The following is a 23849-nucleotide window of genomic DNA, read 5'->3' on the forward strand; positions in this document are numbered from 1 at the left end:
CACACGTAAGCCACACAAACACAACCACTCATATACTCATGCCTGCACGCACTCAAACATACAGAAACGCACAGGCACAAAAGCATGCAGACTCAAATAGAAAAAAAACATTTATAATGAGTGTTTATACATAACCATTGACGCACTTAATGGTGCATATGAGGTCTCTCACAGAAACAGACCCGGAGACAGACACTTGGAGCGGAAACAAACCACAACCGACACACAAAAACTAAAGGACACAGGTATTCACCGGCACACATAGATGCACACACAGTCGCATCTACAAAACACACACCCGCACTCTTGCTTGCACGCGTACTCGTAAACAAAACTGTACACAATCCACACTGGCACACATTAACAAATATAGTGCACAGGCACACTGAAACACACAGTCGATTCTAACTCTCTCACGTGCACACTATCCTTTCACAGGCTCGCCATACACACGTGTTTACAGGCTCGACTGCATGATCCGCCTCTACTCACGCAAGCCCAATTATATACAAGGGCACATGCGTTCACACCTGCCGCTCATTTTACTTATCATACAGGAAAAAAAGAGTTGCGTAGCTCCTATATTATTTGAATTCCACAGTTGGCCCGAACATCTATGTGCGCCCTTTGCAGCCAGTGTGGTCTTGGTATGTTTAAAAGAGCCTGGACGCAGGACACGTGAACCCGAGTGTGCTTGGCGTGCAGTCTCCCCGCGGGCCGGTCTGCTCGGAGCAGCTGGGCGCAGTAATCTGATCCGAGACAAAGGCATGCCCCACCGGTGCCGGCCAGGTAAACAGCTCCCTTTCTCATGGAGATCAGGGTCAGGCAGATGATCTGCGATCCTTTTTCTCCCCACTCTTTCTCTCTGTGGGTTTTTAAAGGGAGGGAGCTGCTTATCCATCATCTTCCCCCTCGGGCCAGCTGAGCCACGCAACCGGCCCTTTCTCATTGTTATCCGCGCGCATGCCTTTGCAAACTGCCCGAGCGCTCCGCTTACCTCACACGCACCGGTACGGGAGGGTAATGTGACGGAGTAGAAGTGGGTACGTGGGTCGTTTGACTGGTGGCTACAGGGTATTGTGTCGGGTACGGGGTCGTGTGGCCGGGGTAAGGCGGGTACGTGGGTCGTGTAAATGGCGGGTCCGGGTGGTTGAAAAAACAAACAGAAGAGCCATACAATCAAAAGTTCTTAATAAGCTTGGCAACCCCACTCATGATGATCCTTCCCATTATGAAGTAGTGTTTACTGTTCAGGCTCCACCTCTCTCCTTGGGCGCTCTTAGCCTTTGATTATAGTTTGGCTTGTAGGAACAGACAGGAAAGACTCAGTACAAAGACTAGCGGCACACTGCTTCTACAGGAGCAAACACCACTGCATAACACAAGGAAACAAAAATCAAAAAAGTGAGCCCTTTGATTTATGTGGGCCAGACAAACATATGGACAGGTCAGGCCTAGCGGATGCACTCCACTCCCCCCTCCCAGCCATTTCCCATCTCTCCTATCTACATCCCAGGTCCAGACCTAGCATGTAGCTATTTTGACTCTCAGTTCTGTCTCCCAGGCCAGTGAAGATTTTTAGCGCTGACCTACGTCTCATATCCTTACCTGGTTCGGCACAACCGGTCAATGCTGGCTTTCCTGTCACTTACCTCTCCTAGACCAGCCCTGGTGAGTTGAGCTGCACCTCCTCAGTTTCTCCGCTGCCTCTCCTTGGTTCTCCTAGGCCAGTACAGGGATAAAGTGCTTATCTATGTCTCACACAACTCCCTTGGTCTCCCAGTTTCGCAGACCAGCCCCAGTTTCCTGAGCTCATAACAAAACTCCAAGTCACTGTAGAAGTTGTTATTGAGATCGCTATGTCAGTGGCTCATGGTTTCCTCATTCAATTTACACGCCTCCCAGATCGAATTTTTTTCTTTGTTTGAATCCTGACATTAAACAAAGTTGTATTTATTAAAAAACAGAAAGACTTGGTGAGCAAATGTTTGATGATTTTGGTGCTCTATCAAACCTCTGGGTTACCACAAGTAGAACAAGTTGCTGTGGAAGCAACTGAGCTGCATGGCAGCAGCAGGAGGTGTCATCCTGGCCAAGCATGCTCAGCTCTCTCTAAGATGCTCGCCCATCCCCGGGTTCAGTTGAAGCTGTCCCTTTCAAAGGTTGAATGTTAGGGTTAAGTAACTTGGGCTCTCAAGGAAGATACTTTACTGTGAAAGGCCCAGCTGCTGACCCCCCACCACCTGCCTTGCTGCAGTGGGTTATCAAGGTAAGGGTTCTCTGACACCCTCTGCTGGAAACGGTGTATGCTGCGGGGGCTGCCAAGGTGTACGCCTATTTGTCTTTTTGAGCTTGGTCAAGGGAAAGACATAGACACAACCACAATAGGAGGCTTTATCATGACTACTCAACTCTACAATATTGCACTCAACACCAATTTACCCTATTCCATTACACTCTATGCCACTCTAGGTGATTGCACTCAACCCTACACCACTTCACTCTACGCCACTTCACTTTACTCTGAAATTGTTTTTATAAGCCACTGCACTCTACCCCACTCTACTCCACTCCACTCTATGTCCCTGCACTCTATACCGCTCTACTCTTAACCACTGCACTCCTCACCAATTCACTCTATAAAACCATACTCTGTCACTGCACTCTACTCTGCATCACTGTTCTCAGCACCACTGCTCTCCTTGCAACTCTACACCACTGCACTCTGGCACTCTGCTGGGCAACACTGAACTCTCCATCACTGTACTCTACACCACTCTACTCTGCACCAGGCCACTCTACACTAATCCACTCTACACCACTGCGCTCTATACTCTACTCTTCACCACTCTATGCCACTGCACTCTATGCCACTCAACTCTACTCTGCATCACTACCCTCTGCATTACTCACCTCTACGCCACTACACTCTGCACCACTCTACGCCACTCTACTCTACGCCACTGTACTCCATGCCACTGCATTCTATGCCACTGCACTCTATGCCATTCTACTCTACGTCATTCCACTCTGCACCACTCCTCTCTACTATGCACCAATCTAATTTACAGCACTGCATTCTATAATGCTGCATTGTGTGCTGCTGAATTAAATGCCACTGCCCTCAATGTCACTGCACTCTATGCCACTCAGCGCCTATGGCATTTTAGCAGGTTGTGTGAAAATTGTGCCGTAAAATGCACTATTTCACCCCATTCTTTTCAATTTTTTCTTGGTCAGGAGAAAAGGCCTGGCTTTCTCGCTTTGCTCACTCATTACAATTCAGGGCAAAAATTATGCCACTAAACTTTCAATTATCAAGTCAGCACATTAATATATGTGGAATCTAAAAAAGATATGTGTCTGTTTTGTGCTGTTAAAGTAATGATGCAATTATTATGGAACTTAAGCAATGTCAATTACTGTGATATTAGTTAGGGTCATGTGACATAACTTCTTGGAAAAAATCAGGGTCTAGGGTCTTATGATATCACGTCCTGTGATGTCATTAAGGTCCGAAAGGTATGTGACGTCACTTCCGCTATCCCTGGTATTTTGGTGAATCGACACCCACACTGGCAAGCAGCTAAAGCTGTCTCTGCCAGACCTAAAACGCAGTGGCATTAGGGTGGAGTTATGCAACAAGCACAAAGAATGATGGCAGTCTGAAAAAGAAGTCGAGCAAGTAAGTCAAATGATCCTGACACCGTAAAACTAACAAGATAGGAAAAGAAAAAAATACAATAAAAATTTGAAAACTGAACAAAACAATGAGAATGTCTTGTTCATTTAGATTTTCCCTGCTGACAGAATCGGTTATCAAACAGTGAACAATTAAATACATAGCATGATAGTAAAATAACATGCTGCATCGCTCGACATTTTACACTTACTGAGGGAGTTCAGAATAAGCCAGTAGAAGACACTCCGTTCTAATGGTTACACATAAGTGGCTTTCTTGCTTTTGGAAAAACATTTAAATAAACGCACACATGCCCCTTTGTTTCAGCTCCTCGGCGACACAAAAGATGGGAATTAATGGCATGGCCCAAGGGCCAAGAGCAGCAACATCTGCCTTACACTCGGCCACGTTTTGTATATTCAAACCCCCAACAATCGTAGTACTTTGTGAATTAAACAAAAACGTTGTTTACTTGGGGACATTGCATGGTCGGAACAAGACACAGTTTGGGCCGTAGGGGCACTGGAAACACTGCAGGCTATAAACACACAAACACGTGTTTTGTCACTTCACAGACGACGAGCCAGATGTCTGACAATTCCTGGGGGAATAATGCAATGATGGATTCGCCTCTCCTTGTTGATGTGCGCTTGATTTAATTTGGAACAGTATTAGTCGGTAAGTTTATGGACTGGCTGAACCTGAAAATACTGGCTAGAATACTGACTTGTGACTATATTGGTGGAACAGACACCACCAGCTATGGACAAAAGAAAATCAGTCCGTTTTGCCTTACCTAGGTTGATGTGTTAGTATTTTAACATTCATGTTATGTAACTTAATCTGCCACACGTACCACACCCAAGAGATATCGGCACGGCCATTGGAACCATGCGGCAAGGGAGGAGAAAATCAAGCGTCAAGAAAAGGCAAGTTATGCAGCATAATGAAACACGTTTTGTGACAGTATTAATATGATGTCTCTATTTAGAATTGTCTACATCTTAACACTGTCTGGACAAAGGATAAATCTCATCAGCATCAGTTTAACACCTAAATAAAAGCAATCAGCAGCTGAAAGGAGACCTGCCACTGCGCAGCAAATTATGTACAAGATGTTAGCTAATATGGCAAGTGTGTCAAATCCATACTGCAGAAAACACTTTGGCAGCAGAACTGTGTAATTCTAGTGGCCCTAAATGTTCATAATAATTTCAGGGAGAAAAAGATAGTTTGAATTTCTTCAATCTTGCATAAAGACCTATATTTTACCTTTGCAACAAATGGGTGGCATGAGGACTGCCTGGGCAGAACCATGATGGTAGTTTGCATACAGCAGGTATGCGATTAAATGCTCGGAAGGGGTGTGCTTGCAAAAAATCAAGAATAGTGAGGGGTAATAAAATGGAAACTCAAAGTTTATTATCAAAAGTTAGATAAGCCAACACGTGTTGCACTGTGAAAATCGCTTCGCCAAAATCACATATTCGAATGATCTTCTCTTAATTCAAAAAATGCTTTCCCATATCACAGTGAAGAGCAATGTCCCCAAATAAAGAACCATTCAAGTAGAATGAAGTTGGTGCCTTGCTCAAAGTAGAAAAGTAACCGGCATAGGACCACACCACGAACAGTATGTCATGAACTTGTAGCCTGCCTGATGAGACAATATTAGGGTGCATGAGTTAGTAGGAAGACATTTTCAAGGAGGATTCCTTCTGTGAGGAAAGTATTTTTCCCAGTACCTTCAAGGGTATTTTTCTCTAGGGTCCCGTTTGTGGGGGTTGCATGCCTGGGATAATACTTGGGATACACTGAGAGCTGTAAAGTTGGGTATTAGGCCTACTCTGAACTGTTGGATTATTTTCCCATGGAATCACCTGGTCATCTACCACTGTAATTGCAGTGGCGGCTCCTCCGCTAAGGTGGAGAAGTGCCACCCCACTGCATTTTTTGCAACAGAAAAATTAAATGATAATAACACTACGTTATCATTTTATTTTCCCTTTGTAATGTAGTTTTATGGGGTGGGGCGGGGCTTGGCTGTCATTACAGCCAGTAAGGGGAGAGATGGTGAGCACATAAGAGGGCATGACAGTTTGGTCGGCACTCTTGGGCCAGCCAAAACAGTCCTGCGCGTTTTGCATGTTCCTCACCAGGCTGCATTAAGCAGCCTGGTGAGGAGTATGTACAGACTCCCATTCTGTATCTGAGCGCCGATCCGCTGCACTCAGACCAATCACAATGCTGCATTGCAGAATTGTGATTGGCTTTGGGGAGGGAACCTGTACTTCCTGCATCAGAGAACAACGCGAGGCAGTGATCTGGCGGTCAGCAGCAAGGTACGTTTATTTTAATTTATGTTTCAATCTACCCCCAAACCACCCTTGTTACTCGGTGGCAGCCGCCACTGTGTAATTGACTGAATGGCCTGAATGTATGTGGTAGGATGGATGGCGGTCAGAAGGTGATAGTAAGTCGGTTACCAGGTGACGTTGCCAATAGACAGCCAGTCCTTAGGGTGAATCTAGGATCCTGGACAGTTCCCGACTTTTGTGCTCGTGGGTGCTGTCCCTTTAGAACACAAGAGTCAGCTGGTCAGATAACCAAGACACTATAGACCAAGGATTCCAGGCAGACCAATACTTTTAAATACCACCCTTATCAGAGGTCAGGGAGGGTAGGTGACCAGATAATAGAACTATACTCACCCATAGCACCTGTCTACAATGTTGATTATGATTTCGGTAGGACATGGAAAGAAGTCTGCTACAAAAGTCTTCGGAACTAAGAGATGGATAGCCTAATGACAATAAAGAGGGCTAGAGAGGCATAGGCGTGGTTCCTTCCTTGCCCTTTTAGGATGACCAGATTTGAATCATGTATAACCATCCACCTGTTGGTAGTCCCACTGGCAGATTTGTTTTAGACCTAAGCAGAGCAACAGTGTCTTTGGTTAAGGTGATGTGGTGGTGGAAAGAATCCAGAATATCGCAGGACAGATGCTGTTAAAGATGTAGTCGAGTTTTTATGTGACCCAAGTAATATGGATGTTTTGTAGTTGGTTGTATTGAGATGAGAATGTTTTTTTATTGGTGTCTGATGTATGTAAAAGGCTTGATGGTAAACTTTTAGAGGATTAGGACACAGGTAAACATCAAGTTCAGTGTGTATTCAAACAAATTAGTCGAATGTTTCCCAGTGCTTCAGCCTTCTGCTCTAGGTGCAATTACCCAGCTGCAGACCTTAAACATATACTCTTGAAACGTCCAAGACTCTGCAAGTATTGGGAAGAGGTCTTACAAACCTTGGAGGTGAATACTGGTTTACCAAGAGCAGACACTTGAAAGGTCGGGCCCTAGGACTTTGCAAGTGGCCAAAGAAAGTCAAGACAGTTGCCTGCTTTCTTGGCCTTGCAATAGTTTCCGCAAAACAGACTATCACAATGCAATGGGAAAACCCAATATCCCCTTCAAAAGCATCCTGCCGTCACTCTCTGACAGTATGAGACGGAGGCTGTGGCTTTACACACAGGAGAAGCCAAGGGCCAACACCGACACTGATAGCCAACAACTGAGAAAAGCTGCTATCTAGACTAACAGATTCACATAATTAAAGTGACTTATCGCCCTGAATTCCTCACTCCTCCTATGTAACTATTTCCCCTTAAACCTTTACCCCCCAACACTTCTCCTGCAATATAACAATTCAATGGTATGAACCCTCTTGACTTGGCCTCCGGGCCCTTGTGCACTGACCTTTCCTCCCAGGGTCATGGTTCTCTCGGCAGCCACATTCTCTTGTCAAGACTTCCCTCCACCATCCCGCCCAATGATCGTTAGAAGAACTCACTCTTTACTCTTGATCACTAGCCGGTATACAGGTTCTGGATTCTACCTTCGCTTACCTTACCTTTTTCTGATCTTCTACAGCTTCCCCTTGTCTAAGCACATATTCTAGTTTGCCATTTCGCACTGCACATTGTTCCTAAATTGTACCCATTATTATAGCCTGATATATTGTTAACCGTGTGTACCTCTACATGATTAATAGGCATTGTCTAATTTGTCTGTGTTTTGTATGATCTGCTGCACGTTGTAACCAGAATTTTGCTAAAAGCAAAAACAGGTTTGTAAAATAAAAAGTTCAGTGAGTGTCCTGCTATGTAAACTGCAGTCAAAATAATTGAGAGATTCGGTGTGAGAATGGTTTCTGCTACCTGTTTGTTGCTTGGAATAACTAGAGAATGAAATCAGTCACAAGTATGATTTCGCTTGAGGGTACTTAGGTGGTCTTGGCCAGGTCTAGAATGTCCTCCTGCTAGATTTATGATAAACTCAGGTGACGATGAGTGAATTGCTGTGACAGCTGGAAAAATGGGTAGTTGGGAGTTTGAAGAACGAATACTTTGAGTTAGGGATGTCTATACAAACCAATGCCTCGAGCAGCACAGCTCCCATTCTGTATTTTGTTGAGAGTTTATAATTGGCAGAGGATGCCCAGAACTCCAGCTGCAAACCAAATTCCTGTCCTTCCTAGACTGAAGTATTTTCCTCCTCTAGCTTCATGGTTTTCATTTGAATGTTTGGCCACAAAGTGTGGAAACGTTTTTCAAGTTTATATTTTGTGTATCAATAATGATGATTATTATACAATTTTACATGTGCTTATATATATATATATATATATATAGACCGAATTAACATCATTGCAATGGAAACAAACGTTCTATGATGTGTAGAAGTGCGTTTATTAAAGTGTTTTAGTTATGCCACATTTCTGTGTAAAACCCCATTCTAGTCAAACTAGATGACATCTCTGTCACTCACTCCTGCTCCCCGCACACATCCTCAACCCACAGGCTCCACAGCACACAAACCGAGGCCATATTAAGTTTATTTTCATTGTTGTATTGTTTTTCTCAACATTAACTTTCTATGGTGCAGATGTAATATTGCTCCAAATATCTATGCCTTCCGTTCCTTCAATGGACCTGGTCACTAAGAGAAAGTCTGACTGCAAAATGTTTCATAGTTGTTCAAAACATTTTCGGATGATATTAGCATAGAGGGTGTTGAATAATTATTTAAAGTGTTGGGATAGTGCCACTTATACAAATATTAACCTTGATCCTAACCCTATCCTTTGGTCTTATCCCAAACCTTACTCTAACCCTAACACTAGCCCTAGCATACCCCTTCACTTAACACTTCCCATAACACTAATCACACTAACCCTAAACCCTATCCTTTAACCTAAGCCTAATGTTAACAATAACCTTAAATCTTACCCTAAAACAAATTTGAAGCCTATTCATACTCTAAACCTAAATGCATCCACCTCTCCTAATCCTCTTACCCTAGCTATCAAAGTAGTGTTGTGTAGGTCATGGTATAATGAAATCAATGTCATGGTAAGTGTCAATGTAGTGATCTCTAAGCCATAGGCGCTGGAAATTGGGGTGAGGGTGTGCTGCAGCACCCATAAAATAAGCATGCTAGACTTCAGAAAGTAAATGATTAATAAAGATCCCTTTACATTTTGTTTTTATCTTGTCACAAAGGTCAAATGTTAGGCTCTGTCTTCTGGCATATTGTTGCTTATTCTTTTAACATGAAGATTGGTGTTTACTTTTCTTTTTCTGACTGCAAAGTTAGATGATTTTGTAACGTGAAATATATGACAATCTTGCTGAGTGTGAAAATAAAAGCTGTAGAATGTTCATTTTTTAAACACACAACAAACTTGAACTGTATAAATAGTTCGCAATACAGCGGCAATTAGGAAAGCACAACTGAAACATTTTTGTTTACAATTTTGAAGTGTAATGGAAAAGAATATTTTAATAGGATCAGAATAAATCAAGACACTGAGTGATGCCAAAATGATAAATATTCCCTGAAACCTGATTTCCATACATTATCATTTGTGTGGTGTACAGTTTCATTAGCAAAACTATATGTCTGTGCAAATTAAGTGGGTTTTTCAATGGAAAATGCGCTGGTTGCAAATAGCAGTGCACTATCAAACCATGCTTTAGTAATATTTGCGAAAGTTTGCTTTAAAATGCACCACAGGCTACATACCACACCCTTAACACTCTCCTGCTGAATGAGCATGGCTCCTTTGTAACACTTGTACTTTGAGTGATGTCTGTATTTTTCACAATCCCTATGACTTCAGTGATGTTAAACTGATGGCAGCACCCCTACTCAAAAAATTATTCCAGTACCAATGGTCTTTGTAATGATATACTGAGGTAGTGTTGGTGTACCCTGGTACTACACTTGCAGAGTAGTGTGCCACTGTGCAATAAAAGTATGTCAGCCTTCTACAAAAGTGTAAATACAGACCATAGAGAGTATAATAGCCCCATTGAGAATGTAATGTGTTGGCCAATAAACATGAGTAATGCCTCCTTTGAAGACTACATGCTGAGTGTTGAAGTGTGGAATGCCTAATTATAAGTGCTGGGACTAATGCGGTGGTGACATAAATGGATTCCTGAAGGAAACTTCACCTCACCAGCCTCTTTGCTGCCTGATAACAAGAATCCTTCAGGCCCACCCGAAGCAACCTATTACTGCTCCCACCCACAATGGTGAGTTCCATGAGTGTTTTTTTTTTATTTTCAGCAGTGGTAGAAATGTAAAATTATTAAAATGTGCATCATGTTTCACACATTTGTTACAACAGACTGTAAATTTTTGTCTCTAAATCCTGTCCATCTTTCACTAAAATCTCTGCCCCAATGTGATGTAAAAGATGCACTTGCTACCTATTTTCCCAATGAATACTTGGAAGATACCTTTCTGCAACCCTGTAAAACTGTACTTAAATTCTAATCATTTTCGTCCTGAATTTCTGTGAAATTCTTTGGGGAAAAAAACACTGTTCCCCTAAGCAGTTTCGACCACTGTTATTGGCCCAAGGAGCTTAATATGCACCATCTCCTACTAATTTCCTTAATGACCTTTTTAAATCTCACAATACTTCACAATTTTTTTTATAAAAGTCTGTGAAATAACCCTGTCCTCTCCTTTAGAACCTTTTATGTTATTGGGGTCACTGACGATTATGCGCTCCAAAACATACAGTCATGTCGACAGGACTACGTCAACCCGAGGTCTGTCCTTCAACAAGCCGAAGAAAAGTTTCTCATGGGACTCTACTTTTATTGAGTCTCCCAGGAAAAGAAGAAGACGCACAGGTCTGCACCATGACTGTGAGTGACCAACCTTATGCCTCAGGAAGACACTGTGAAGCATTAGAAATGAAAAAAAAGAAAAATGTGTGAACTTTTTAAGAGGAAAACATACAAAAATGAGGCAAGTCATTGAATATAAAAAAGATTGATGAGTGTACCCTGGAAAATACATTTTCTCACTATTGTTACCTTCGATAAATGAAAGGCTATATTAGCGTAGTTTTAAATGTTTTTGGAATATTTATTAGGATTGGGAATCATCTATTACTTTTTTGAGTTATGCAATTGTAGTTAGGAATGGAGATGTATTGCTTGGTTTAATATGTCTTTCTGTGAATATATTGATGTCCTCAGTTGGAGACTTAGGGCTCAATGGAAGGGAACTCCATTGCAATGGTGACGGAGTTCCCACCCCACCAACATAGTGGTCTACCCTCCAGATTTATTGCATTTTGAAAATAAAAACAGAAAACTGTTTTATTCTGTGCTCAATTCTGCTGACAAAGCTCTGGACCAAACAGGAAGGTGCATTGACTGGAACTGCTGTGACACCGGGTCCTGGCAACAATGCTTATAAATTACCACTAGCTTGGTGGCCATTTATAAATCTGGCAGGTGGTCACTCCACCAGGAAGACAGAGTAATTTACTCCATTGCCCTGGCAGAACAACGGGCCATCCGCCCAAATATAAATCAGGCCCTTAATCTATCAAGATAAGTTCAAGTCCAAAAATATCCTGGAATTAAACTGGAGAGTGCAGAGTATAGCAAGACTTGCATTGTGTATGCTCTGAAGAGTCTCAAGTCAAACCATCTTCATGGAGACGCTGTCATGGTTCACAAGGACTCATAAATTAATGAAAGTATGGCCCAGACACAGTATAGCAAAGGTATCAGAATTTTGGATGATCCATGCAGACCTCATCTTCTATCAATTTTTTTGTTTTTGTTAAAACCTGGCTCTCGTTTTAATTACCGACCCCTGAATTTTCAGCTTTTCTGGAATTTGAGATGATTAAACAATTATCTTTCAAGATTTGGGATAAAGATGGATTGACAGTATGCAATAGGAAGGGATGCGTAGAAGAGGTCTCAGAGGGAAAATGTAAATTAATTTTATCAAGAATTGTGTTATATTGTAATTGCATTTATATAGCGCTTACTACCACCGGGGAGGTGCTAAAGCACTTTTTGAATAGTTATATCTTCTAGCATTCTGAAATAGCAGATATTTAGTTATATTTTTGTGAGCAGATTCTGCTGGCTGAAGCTACAGTGCAGCCAGCTCTAAATCACACCATCAAACAAAGTCCAAGCGGTAGAAGACAGCGGGGTGCCAGTGGTTCCAATCACAGACGTCAGCCGCTGGTGCTGTAAAACTGCAACAGCACCACGCACGCCTGCTAGCCTAGGCCTCAACATTAAAAGGCAAAATGTGCTGCACCTGTCATGCAAACTCAAGCCTTCCTTTCTCCCACAGGCTTAGTGAGCTCTCATAATAACAAACAAGAATGTTTCATGGCAAGACTTCAAAAAAGCATAAGTCCCTTCATGACATAAGCTATCTAAAAACAGTGCCCTAAGCACTCAATTATTTAGCGGGCTCTTTACTGAAGGTGACACCCACGGGCTAGGTACCACAGTGTGTCTTGGCACAAGTGGCTTTCATTTCGCAGCCCTGGCCGTGAAATCCAATGCAGGGGGAAGTGACGAGTTTGGTGGTGTCATACTGCTTGCCCAAAAAAATATGCTAGCAGGACTGGCCGCATAGTCGAGTCATAGCATGTGAAGTTCATTTAGGCCAGGGTTGGAGACGTGCTGATCGAAACGTATTTTATATTTGTCTTTGTGTTTCTATTTATTCAGTCATTCATTTGCAGAAAAAAGCAAGAGTATTTTGGTTTAAAAAAATGGCGTACATAGCAACAAGCTTTGTGGCACATAGAACACAAAAGCAGTTTGGAGGCTAACATATACAACATCATTTTAATGGTGATGAGAGGTGAGTGGTGATGCCTAAAACTGCATTACAAGACATTCCATTCATTAATATAGCCTACTATATGTCTATTTATGTGGTACACGGTTGAGGTAATGGGTGAACGAAAGATGGCAGGCGATGAAGAATTAGTTGATCGCTTCTTGTTTGAACATGTGGGGTTTTAAAGCAGATTTGCAGTAGTAAGTCGAGAACCACATTGGTTACCCTCTTGAACAACAATCTACACTGAGCATAAGTGGATCGTAAGACTATCACTTTCATTATGCACTAAATTCAGCATGTCGACACGTTCAGATGCGTACCCAACCCTGATGAAATAAAAAATAAACACAAAAATATTGCAATACACAAGTGCACAGAGTTTTTCAAAAGTAGTCTGCATAGAATCAGAATTGTAGGTCATGGATTCTGTACTGAAGCCACTTGGAGCAGGCGAAGCATAAAGACCGAACGCAATGTCCCTTATTTAGTATCTGTTTTGCGGGTCGGCTCCTTAGAAAATGAACTGCAGAGCAGATGGTGACACAACAGGCCTACCACAATCGAATTGCACTTTCTATGCAACATTATTTCCTCCGTTTCCTGGCGTGAAACAAATTTGCCTGCCTGAACTTTGTTTCTCTTGATAAGACTGCCCCACTTCGATTTGCATTCCAAAATGGGGCTCTACTTAAAGATGCACTCAAGAATTCGCCAGCACAATGACATTTGAGGCCCACATGTGGACACCTGCATTGTTTTGCTGTTACTGAACAGGGCATGCCATCTTCTGCAACCGAAATTTTGTGGAGGAGGTTCTAATAAGATTCTCCTCATGTAGACATCTGATATATCATTTGTCCCAGATTATATACTGTGTGAGCTCCACTTGCCCATCTGAGAGTGTGTGTATTATTAAGACCACACTTGTTGGCCTTAAAATGCACCATGGCCAGAAGGAACGTTGGCTGGAGTTAGAGGAATCAGGTAGGAAAGGTAGAGATCAAGTACTACATTCCTCTTACATGTGTCTCTTCTCTCCCTGTTAAAGACGGGGAACCACTGCTCTTTAGTCCTACGCCACCCAGGACCAGTCCTAAACAAGAAAATACTAGGGGCCATCTAGGATGTCACAGTAGCCTAGTGCCAAATTTCCTGTTCAATCATCAATTATGGAACCACTGAAATGGAAGGGGTGTGGCTTGACAGCATTGTGCCTAATATGCATAAAATCCTCTCACCTCTCTTTGTGCCTGGACGGACCACAACAATCTGAATTTAAAGACAGGAGGTTGCAGTCTATAACATGGTCAATAAATATTTAGATCAGGAGTCCACGCGGTTATCCAAACTATTGATGCATATATAGGCATGCACAACTTTGCATGATAGGTCCCTAAGTTTCTACATTCAGGAATGCAGTATGCTAAAGCGGTGGTGATTATTTTCAAGCGGGGGATTTTGGGACCAAGGGCAGGCCCTCTGTAAGTGGTGTGCTTCGTAACACCTACTACGCTCAACAGGTTCCAATGATCTCAGTGGTAAGCACTAAAAAAACAGGCCTTTGCACCATGCTGGAACTGGACACTTGCAAAGGATTTCTTGTGGTTCTCAGATTGTGCTTTGGTAAACTGTATGAGAATAGATGGGAAACTCCTTGAATCAAGACTGTGGCAAATCACATGACTGTCGTAAACAAATTCTGCATCTGAAGATTTCAGTCAAGTTTTGAGTAGATCTCTCTGGAGGTTTAGAGGTGCAAGTAATGTTCATTGGCTGCAGAGGTCCAAAGGCGGCACATATTTGCTGCCTGCCTTTAGTATGGAAACGATACAGTGAGTTTCAACGAGTGTGGCCATTAAGGGAAGAAAAGATAGGCTACATAATATAGATTCCAAAAGCTGATCTTCAATGAGGCTGTCTCTCGCCATGGTCAGAGTGACACCTGCCACTACCCAATACAGCTGTTTATTGGCTACTCAGAATGACAAGAGCTACCGGTGTCAGATTGAGAGAGGTAAAGTAGGACACAGGCAGGCAAAGAGACAATCTGTACTTTAGATCTGGTCCAATCTTCACCAAGCTTGCACTGTGTAGACTCTTCCTTGATGCACCAGTGGAATGGTGTCTTCTGTGCCAAAGAGCAACAACAGGCCTTCCCTGCCACCAATGGAGGGTCACCCTTCTACTGGGAGTTCCCATGAATGAGGATGAAGCGCACATACCCTATATCACACGGGGTTCTCTACATCAACCTCTTTGAGCAGAATTCATAGAGCAACCTCATCAAGCCATCCTGAAAGCATCAGTCATTATCACTGGAACGTGTCATGTTATGAAGTGAGCAGCACTGTTCTTTTTAGGAAGATATTCATGAGGAAGCCTCAAAATGCATGTAATCTCCATGGTCAAGTTTAATGCTGGCACCTAAAAACACAACTTTAATGCATAGCACAACAGTTGTGTGAGGAAGAATGCAATTGTTACAGCTGGAGAACATTGGACTTAATCAATGACCACGATTCACAGATTTAGCCGAAGTGTCATGAAGTGTTACAGATCATGTAAGAAACGGCTGTTTCTTACATTATTTGTTCTACTGATGATATATCTCAACTTGAATAAAGATAATCACTTTATATGAATACTTCATGAGACTTCAGTCGAATCTGTGAATCGTGTTGAGTCTGTCGAAAGACATTTAACAGGACTGTATGGACTTGAAATTCACCAATGGGGTTAAATTCAGGAGGTGAATTTGCCAGCCATTAGTTCCTTACCCAAGATTGCCTTTGTTGCCCATTTCTATTCCTTTTAAATATATAAATTAATTTGCTGTGAGAAAGTTAAAAGGCACACGTCCAAAACCCAATGAACAGGCCTTCATTCACATGTACTTTTGTGTAGGGAATTTCTCTCTCCCTCATTTTTAGGGATAAAAATGTATAATTTCACCAGCCCTTTACATCCATTGGTCTGGTGTTCTGATCTAATAGTTTTCTTCCACCCACGACAGCATTTTGAATGGAGCACAAGCAGCACATTTGCACACAAAGTAGTTCCCTTCAGTGCCAGAAACTACTTTGGCAATCTGTGCTCTTTGAGACCAATAATATTATTGCTTTCCCCCAATGTATTTTTTTGCCAAGACAACTCCCCCAAAAATAATGTTATACAAAATCGAGGGCAAGACAAAATAAGTATTGACATTGACAAAAGGCTGGCAGCTAAAGCTATACATTTTACTTTGTCAATGCTTGTTTAAGCTTTCATTCTGAAAGAATGATTAATAGTGCATTTGTAAGTGAAAGTCTGTGTCCTGTTACATAATCTGGCCACCTAGGGCATGAATTAGGCGTTGACCACAGCGAAAAAATGCTTATGGTCCGCGTTACAAAATGGAATATAAAGTACGCACGTCTTCCCATAAAACCAAATGTTGTTTCTTTACAGCAATTGAAGAAAAAACACTGTGCATCTGCGCAGTAAAAGCAGATACAAGCGATGATGCTGGCTATAACTCAAAGGGCCTGCATACGCCCTTGACTTCTCTGGGTCCCTCCACCAAAGGCTCTATCTTGATCCGTCTAGTTCACATATTATTCGCACAAGTGCTTCTGAGAGGATGGCGCAGCTTATATAGTTAAAGTAGATTTTCTTGTGCCACTAAAATTGAGGAAAGGTTTGTGGAAGGGTGTCATGTCATGTGGTATCTCCTCATCTAAATGAGACCCATATTTGCACTGCTCACGCATGCACAAAATAGACAGCTCTTGTTGGTAGTGTTTGAGGCATAGCTAAGGACACAATGTTTCTCTGTGCACCAATGTCCTCTGCGCAGGCAATAGAATAATAAGTGTTACCTTTCTTTAATCAGGTTACCAGGCTGCTTGGCAAAGATTGGAACTTTAGCCCCTTTCTGATTCTAGTTTTGGCAATGTTTTTACTCAAGAAGTCTTTACACTTGGGAAAAGCGGCATCTATTATTAGTAAAAAAAATGTGCCTCCTCTGGGTTAGTTAACTTCTACAAGTTGGACTGGGTTTTTCTATACTAGTTGTAGCCGGAATTACCCCAATTCCTGAGTTAGACCATCCTAGAAACGTGTACTATATTGAGTGTGTTATTTATAATAATAATAATAACAATATTAATAATTGCAGGAGCGTGTAGTGTTTCTTAGGAGCATGCCAGTGGCGTTTCTGCATGCCCTGCTTGTCCAATATCAAGGCTACAAGTCTTGATTCTACTCTTTCTTTTTAACGATACCCTAAATTACCCGTCACTTTCAGTCTGTGACAGAGTACCTGCTTGTTGCTGAGAAGTGCCGGTACTCTCCAATCAAAAGTATTATGTCACTCTTGAAAAGTGCCGGTACTCTCCCTCTAAAAATAAAAAAGTGCTGGTACTCCGTACCGGACAGTACCGGCCCATTTAAAGCACTGCTTTCACTGACTCTTGCTGGATTTGTTTGCCCTGATTTCCCCCTTTTTCACTATTGTACTTTTTCCTTCCTCCTCCTTTCTACCTTTTTTACTATTTTCTCTATTGCTCAGGGTCCGTTTGATGATAAGAAAATAAGTTCAGATCTCCAAAAATGAGGACCTACTCCTAAAACAAATTAGGCTCTGCCATTATCACAAGTACCAACCCGCTATTCCATTCAAGTGTGAGTTGCCCAATTTGACCTTTAGTTGTGCTGTGGCGTGTAGGGTTTTCCTGCATTTTTTGAACTTTACAAAGAATTCCACACTAGGCAAGATGTCTCTCGGTTAAAGAAAAACCAGGAGCTATAATTACATTGCAGTCCTACAGTCGCCGTCATCGGGTACCAGCAACTGGTGACAGGTCTCATACTCTGCGTATCACTGAAATGGCAGCAGTCAAGTGTGGGCAGCCCACAATAGAAACAGCGGCACTTTATCTCGTTGTGTTCCAGCAGATTGTCTCAGAGAGCATCTATGCTATCCTCACACTGCCAGCCAAGTCTGCCCTGAGATCCCGGTGTTGTGTTACTGGCTGGGTGTCAGCAAGGCAGACGCACAACAGCTATGTCCTCCCTGCCCTGCCAGCCTTACCTGCCCTCACCCCTACCCCCGCACAAGGGCCTACGCATTTGGTGTTGAAGAATGCGCCATGTGTATGTTCAGCCCTGCAGTTGTCTGGCTACCCCAGGCAGATTACGTGCCCCCTCCATGGCAACTAAATCCTACCCAACTTGGCAGCCAAGAAATGGGAATGCAGCACTCCCGCTGGGAAGCTATTTTTGAACAAGTGTGTCACCTTAACATTTTAAAACAATGTTCAGGGTGCACAATACGAGCCAAGCATAAAATCCTGTAGGCATTTTTTGAAGGCCATTAGTTTCCATGAAAGGAGTATTATGCGTGGCTAGGAAAAAACAATTGCAAAGCAATAGCATGTAAAAAAAATATATATATATATATATATATATATATATATATATATATATATATATATATATATATATATATATCCACCATGGTAATGTGAAATAGAGTAGATAATGAAAGTTTACACACCTCATGGCACACTGAACCCTAAGGATGAATGGTATTTAGAAGATCGGAGCATAACCTACTTTTTAGTGTACATATAGGACTAACAGGTGTGTCCCATAAATTCTGTATCAGTGATAAAGACTTCACTTTAAAAGACCACGGCTATAGTACTTAAACTATTAATCCTATTGAACAGAATGAATGCTATACCTCTGTGATGGGTTTCTATGATTGATGTTGGTAGGCCCCATCCATCTAGATGAGCATCTTGTCAGAGAGAAGCCTGATTGGAAGGATGCAAACCCTCCTGACAATATGGGCTCATGATTGGGACAACACAAGTATGTGTGTGTTTTGTGTGTGTGTGTGTATGTGTGTGTGTGTATATATATATATATATATATATATATATATATATACACACACACACACATATATATATACACACACATATTTATAGTTTCATATATTAAAATGCATCCATCTATAACATTACTGAAATGCACATATGGTGTGCAGCGACAGACATTTTAATAAGGAATTTATTGTCTGAGCCCAGTACAGGATGGACCAGTCAATACACCTTCTACTTTCTTTACAAATAAAAGTGAACTGTTACCCGTGTGCCCATGCCCACATTGTCAAACCAGATAATTCCATAAGATTATCCAAGTTTTGGGTAAGTGATTTTATCCAGTGGTAAATGTTAAGATTTGTTGCACGTTTTCAGGACTTCCAATTCATATATAACTGAACAGCACAGAGTGTTGTATACAAAACCGCACAGCCCGTCAACTAGGATGGGCATCAAGTCATGCAAGTTACAAAGTTAGGTTATTATTAATTAGACCAGGGCATTAAGTGGGATGAAAAACCTGGAGGGGAGAGGTCTCTCAAAGGGGCATGGTCGGTATAATTTATGGCGTGGCTTAAAAACACTTAACCTAAAAATCTTTGCTGAGCATAGTGTGCCGCACGATTGGTATTTTGCTGCTTCTGTCATTGCATCCAGACATATAAAACTCCAAGTAATGGTACACCAATAACAAGCCTGGACTATTGGCTCTGCCAGTGGTTGTTAGTTGCAAAAGATAAATAAGCAACAACTATGCTTTAGTTGTACATAATATTGAAAATGCCTCAGTTCTGAAATGATGAGACTGTGGAAGAACTATAACGAGTATCTTTGAAGTTACATCAAAGGCAGTGAAGAGTGGTACTGCTGCCAAGTTAAAATGTATTTTTCACCCTGAGGGTGAGGGCAAAAATGGAAAGCTTGATAGGTACCCGTCTCAGCATTTGCTATATAGAACTGCAGGACCCGGACACTTAAAGCCCTGAATTAGACCACACCTTCAACAGCTTTATTTTTGTCAAAGCAATGGGTTCAGCACTCTATAATGTATCATCACAGCAGTTTCAAAAGCAGTGAGCACACGAAAAGACTTCCAGATTCCAGTTGTTTTCCTTTGTTCAGAGTTGTTCTTTATTAAATTTTCCATAAAAATTCAAAGGACCATAGCCAACGCGTTTCGTCTCACATAGAGACTTCTTCAGGGCTCATTAAGGTCACAATACGCTTTCAAAGCTGATAATTGTTTCAGCAAACTTTCATAGGCCCAACGTTCAAAAGAGTTTTATACAATATACTCGGTTCCATTATTGCGGCTTGGTAACCGGCGGCGTGTACATGCGTCTGTTTCTCGGTTGGAAAAAAAAAGCTTTATAGAACTGCAGGACCCGGTCAGTTAAAGCCCTGAAGTAGACCACACCTTCAACAGCTTTATTTTTATCATCGCTGCATACATACCATTTTTTGTTGCCAATATGTGAATTTATAGCAATTACAATATCAAAAAGGGTGTTTTCTTAAAACTGTATAAAACTGTATACTCTGTAGATTCCCACCTGCCCTGAAGCTAGAGACACTCCATCATTAGCATCTTGCAGATGGCGCATGCGTGGAGCTTACCTTCCTCTGTTGCTTCTCCCAGGCCGGGTCCAGGAGCATGTCCCTGTCCCACTCATCCTCTTGATTCATGTACTCCTCCTCGTCGTACACATAGTTGTACTGCGCGTTCATCTCTATTTGGTTCATGTTGCCGCAGTCAGGTGCGCCCGTGCTACCGCTCTCTCTGTGAGCTGCTCTTTCCTGCCCCGGCGGTGAGTGACTAGACAGATACGCCGTTTCTTTCTGTGGGACAGGTGGCCGTGACGTGCGCGCGCGCTTCTCCTCACTCGGAGGCCTGCAGGTGTCACCTGTACTGCTGCGTTGATTGCGCGCGCGCCTTTTTCTGTGACCTCTGCTCTCGCCCGCTCCCTCCTGGACGCGCCGGTGGCTGATTCCGCCAGAGAAGCTCCGACTCGGGCCGGCAGCTGCCTATTATCCCCCGGGGTCATGTGACTGGCATGGCACGCTTCTCCGGGATTAATCGTGGCAGGCTCTTTTCAAAGCCTGGACAAAGCGAGAACGCCCGGCCCTCGCTAGCACCTTCCCCTCCCAGAAGTTATTTTTGAACGCATGTATCACTTGAGCATTTCCAAACAATGTGCAGGCCGCATAATGCATGGCTCCAAAGCCTGAAGACATGCGTTCACTGGCGGTTAGTTTTCCACTGCAGGAACTTCTAGCCAGACTGGAAATAAAAGTTCAAAGACTCAAATACAGATTATTAAACTACCATATGGTGCTCTCCGAGAGAAGCCTGGATGCCTGGAGATTAGGTTAGAAATTACAAGTCACTGGGTTCTTCTCTTTTGCAACACCTTATCCGCGAATCCACCACCTATTTTGCTGGAGCTTTTCTTAAAAGTTGGAGTAATCTTGCAAAGTTGTCACCAGGGTTGTTTTGAAGAGATTCGTTTTGACCCTTGCTGGAACCTTCACTGGTCAATAGAATTTCAGGTATCTCGTAAGAGATCATTGCACCCCTCAGTACTTCCTATGTTCATCTTTGTAAGGAGTAGTACAAGGAATGAACAAGAGAGGTTTAAGAACCCCCTTGGAGCTTTTGGGTCGTGGCATAGCATGTGTTCCTGTAAATTTAGGATGATGATCTTGGACAGCGGGACCCAAACCAGCGTCAAGTTAAATATTGGGTGCGTCCACCACCATTCTGTTGATGGTTTTATGAGCCGGTAAGGTCACGCATTTCAAATAGACAGAACACACTGAAAAATGGGTTCCAATATACCAAGTAGACATATTGAAATTATCCTTCCTGGGAAAACCAATGCCCTAGTTCACGTGCAGACTCTTACATTAACAGCAATTCGATTTGACAGGAGGGTTTCCTGAACTAGAAAAAGAAACCTTAATATCTACCAGAATTTAATTTCTCCGAGAGCAGAGAACAGTTGTTGGCCTGTACGTTCTTCTGGCATTGTCTTACTGTTAATGGGCCCTTTTTAACAAAACTAATCAGAGTTTTTGATTAGGACACATTCAGAAGCCCGTTTAGTAGGGTGAAGTCATTTCCCTACTATGGAAAAACCTAATTGTTGTAAGCGGTTGTTGCACTTTAATAACCTCTCACCCCATGTGGGGGCGACATACGGACATCATCAAACAAGGCAACACTTAGAATGCATACTGTTTGTTTGTCAGCAGTGCATAACTGGGTAAAGAGTGCTGTTTTTCCTCTACACTGGATGATATCCTTAAATGCTTTAGTGGGACAAGCCTTTATACATGTTGGCCCTGGTCAAGATGCCTATTAACTCTCATGTTATACATCTCTGGGACACTTCAGTTCCCTCCCAGTGTGCTTGTGGATGTTGGGGTGTGTTTGATAAAAGGGTTCGCTTACAAATCGTGATCCCCATTTTATGAGAGCAGATTCTCTACCCTTTCTTTAGGTACATGCTTTAGTCTTCCCTTCGTACCAATGCTATAGGGATCGCCTTTTGTCTCTGGGTTTCTTTTTACCAGCCTGTGCTTTGAAGTGCTAATACAAAAAGAACAATTGATGGACAGAATACAGAACAATGTCATACATTTACCCCAGTACAGAGATCTGGGCCTAAATCCATCTTTTTTTTGCTCACCATGCCATTCCAGTTTGGACCCAGCCATATGCAAATCAGTCTTGACCCTGCGCCCAATGGAAACAGTCCAGCCTTAACTGCCAGGCCAGGTCCTCTCTTGAAACAAGCACTGTAGGACCGGTTTCGGGGTTTCACCCCTCTTCAGCCAGGATAGCTTGATTCCAGTGGCATGGAGAGCACGGGTTCCACTCGGGGTGACAAATTCAAAAAGAAAAATTGATGGACAGAATGCAGAACAATGTCATACATTCCCCCCAGTACAGAGATCTGGGCTCAAATCCATCGTTTTTTTGCTCACCATGCCATTCCAGTTTGGACCAAGCCATATGCAAATCAGTCTTGACCCTGCGCCCAATGGGAACAGTCCAGCCCGAACTGCCAGGCCAGGTCCACCCTGGACTTAAAACAAGCAGCCTAAGACCGGGTTCGGGGTTTCACCCCTCTTCAGCTAGGATAGCTTGATTCCAGTGGCACGGAGAGCACGGGACCCACGTTTGGGCATACCCGTCCCACTCGGGGTGACAAATGCAAAAAGAACAATTGATGGATAGAATGCAGAACAATGTCATTCATTCACCCCAGTACAGAGATCTGGGCCTAAATCCATTGTTTTTTGCTCACCATGCCATTCCAGTTTGGACCCAGCCATATGCAAATCAGTCTTGACCCTGCTCCCAATGGGAGCAGTCCAGCCCGAACTGCCAGGCCAGGTCCTCCCTGGACTGGAAACAAGCATCCTAGGACCGGTTTATTCAGAATTCCGTCCATCATTTATTTGTGTAGCACTTTTAACCCTCAGTGGGATGGGTATGCCCAGACGTGGGTCCCTTGCTCACTGTGCCACTGGATTCAAGCTTGCCTGGCTGATGAAGGGTAATACCCAGAAACCGGTCCCAGGAGCTTGTTTCCGGTCCAGGGAGGACCTGGCTTGGCAGTTCGGTCGGAACTGTTCCCATGAGGCACAGGGTCAAGACTGACTTGCATGTGGCTGGGTCTAAACTGGGGTGGCATGGTGAGCAAAAGAACAATGGATTTAATCCAGAGCTCTTGACTGGGGGTGAATTTATGATTTATTCAGCATTCCGTCCATCATTTGTTTGAGTAGCACTCCTGTAAGGGTTGGCGGGCAGGTTATCCCTACCCTACTTCATCTATGACTTTTTAAATGTATTTTTGAGGACTCAAGGATTTAGTCACAGAGCTCTCGATCCTGCAGGGGTCTCGATCTCGATCCTGCAGGGCTGTTCATGGTCCTGTGGGACTGAAAATAAGAATGTTCATTTTCGTTTCTTTTTTTTTCTGCATGAGACCAACTGCAACAGATATTGCTATTTTTTAAACTTTAATTTCTCTAAAATGGCTGAAGAGATTTACACCAAATCACAAAAAGACACTTTCTGTGTAAATATCC

General features: G+C 42.8%; 1 protein-coding gene across 1 annotated transcript in view; it reads right to left on the minus strand.

Moving 5' to 3' along the window:
- ACTN2 (actinin alpha 2) overlaps positions 1 to 20743 on the minus strand; it is a 369946-nt gene extending 349203 nt beyond the window's left edge. The window contains exon 1 of the mRNA XM_086926858.1: positions 20364 to 20743. Coding sequence (XP_086782984.1) covers positions 20364 to 20489 — 126 coding nt within the window. The 5' untranslated portion in view covers positions 20490 to 20743. The remainder of the gene's footprint in view (positions 1 to 20363) is intronic.
- Positions 20744 to 23849: the final 3106 nt, after the last annotated feature.

This window comes from Lissotriton vulgaris, chromosome 6 (assembly GCF_964263255.1).
Source record: "Lissotriton vulgaris chromosome 6, aLisVul1.2, whole genome shotgun sequence".
NCBI classification, from domain to species: domain Eukaryota; kingdom Metazoa; phylum Chordata; class Amphibia; order Caudata; family Salamandridae; genus Lissotriton; species Lissotriton vulgaris.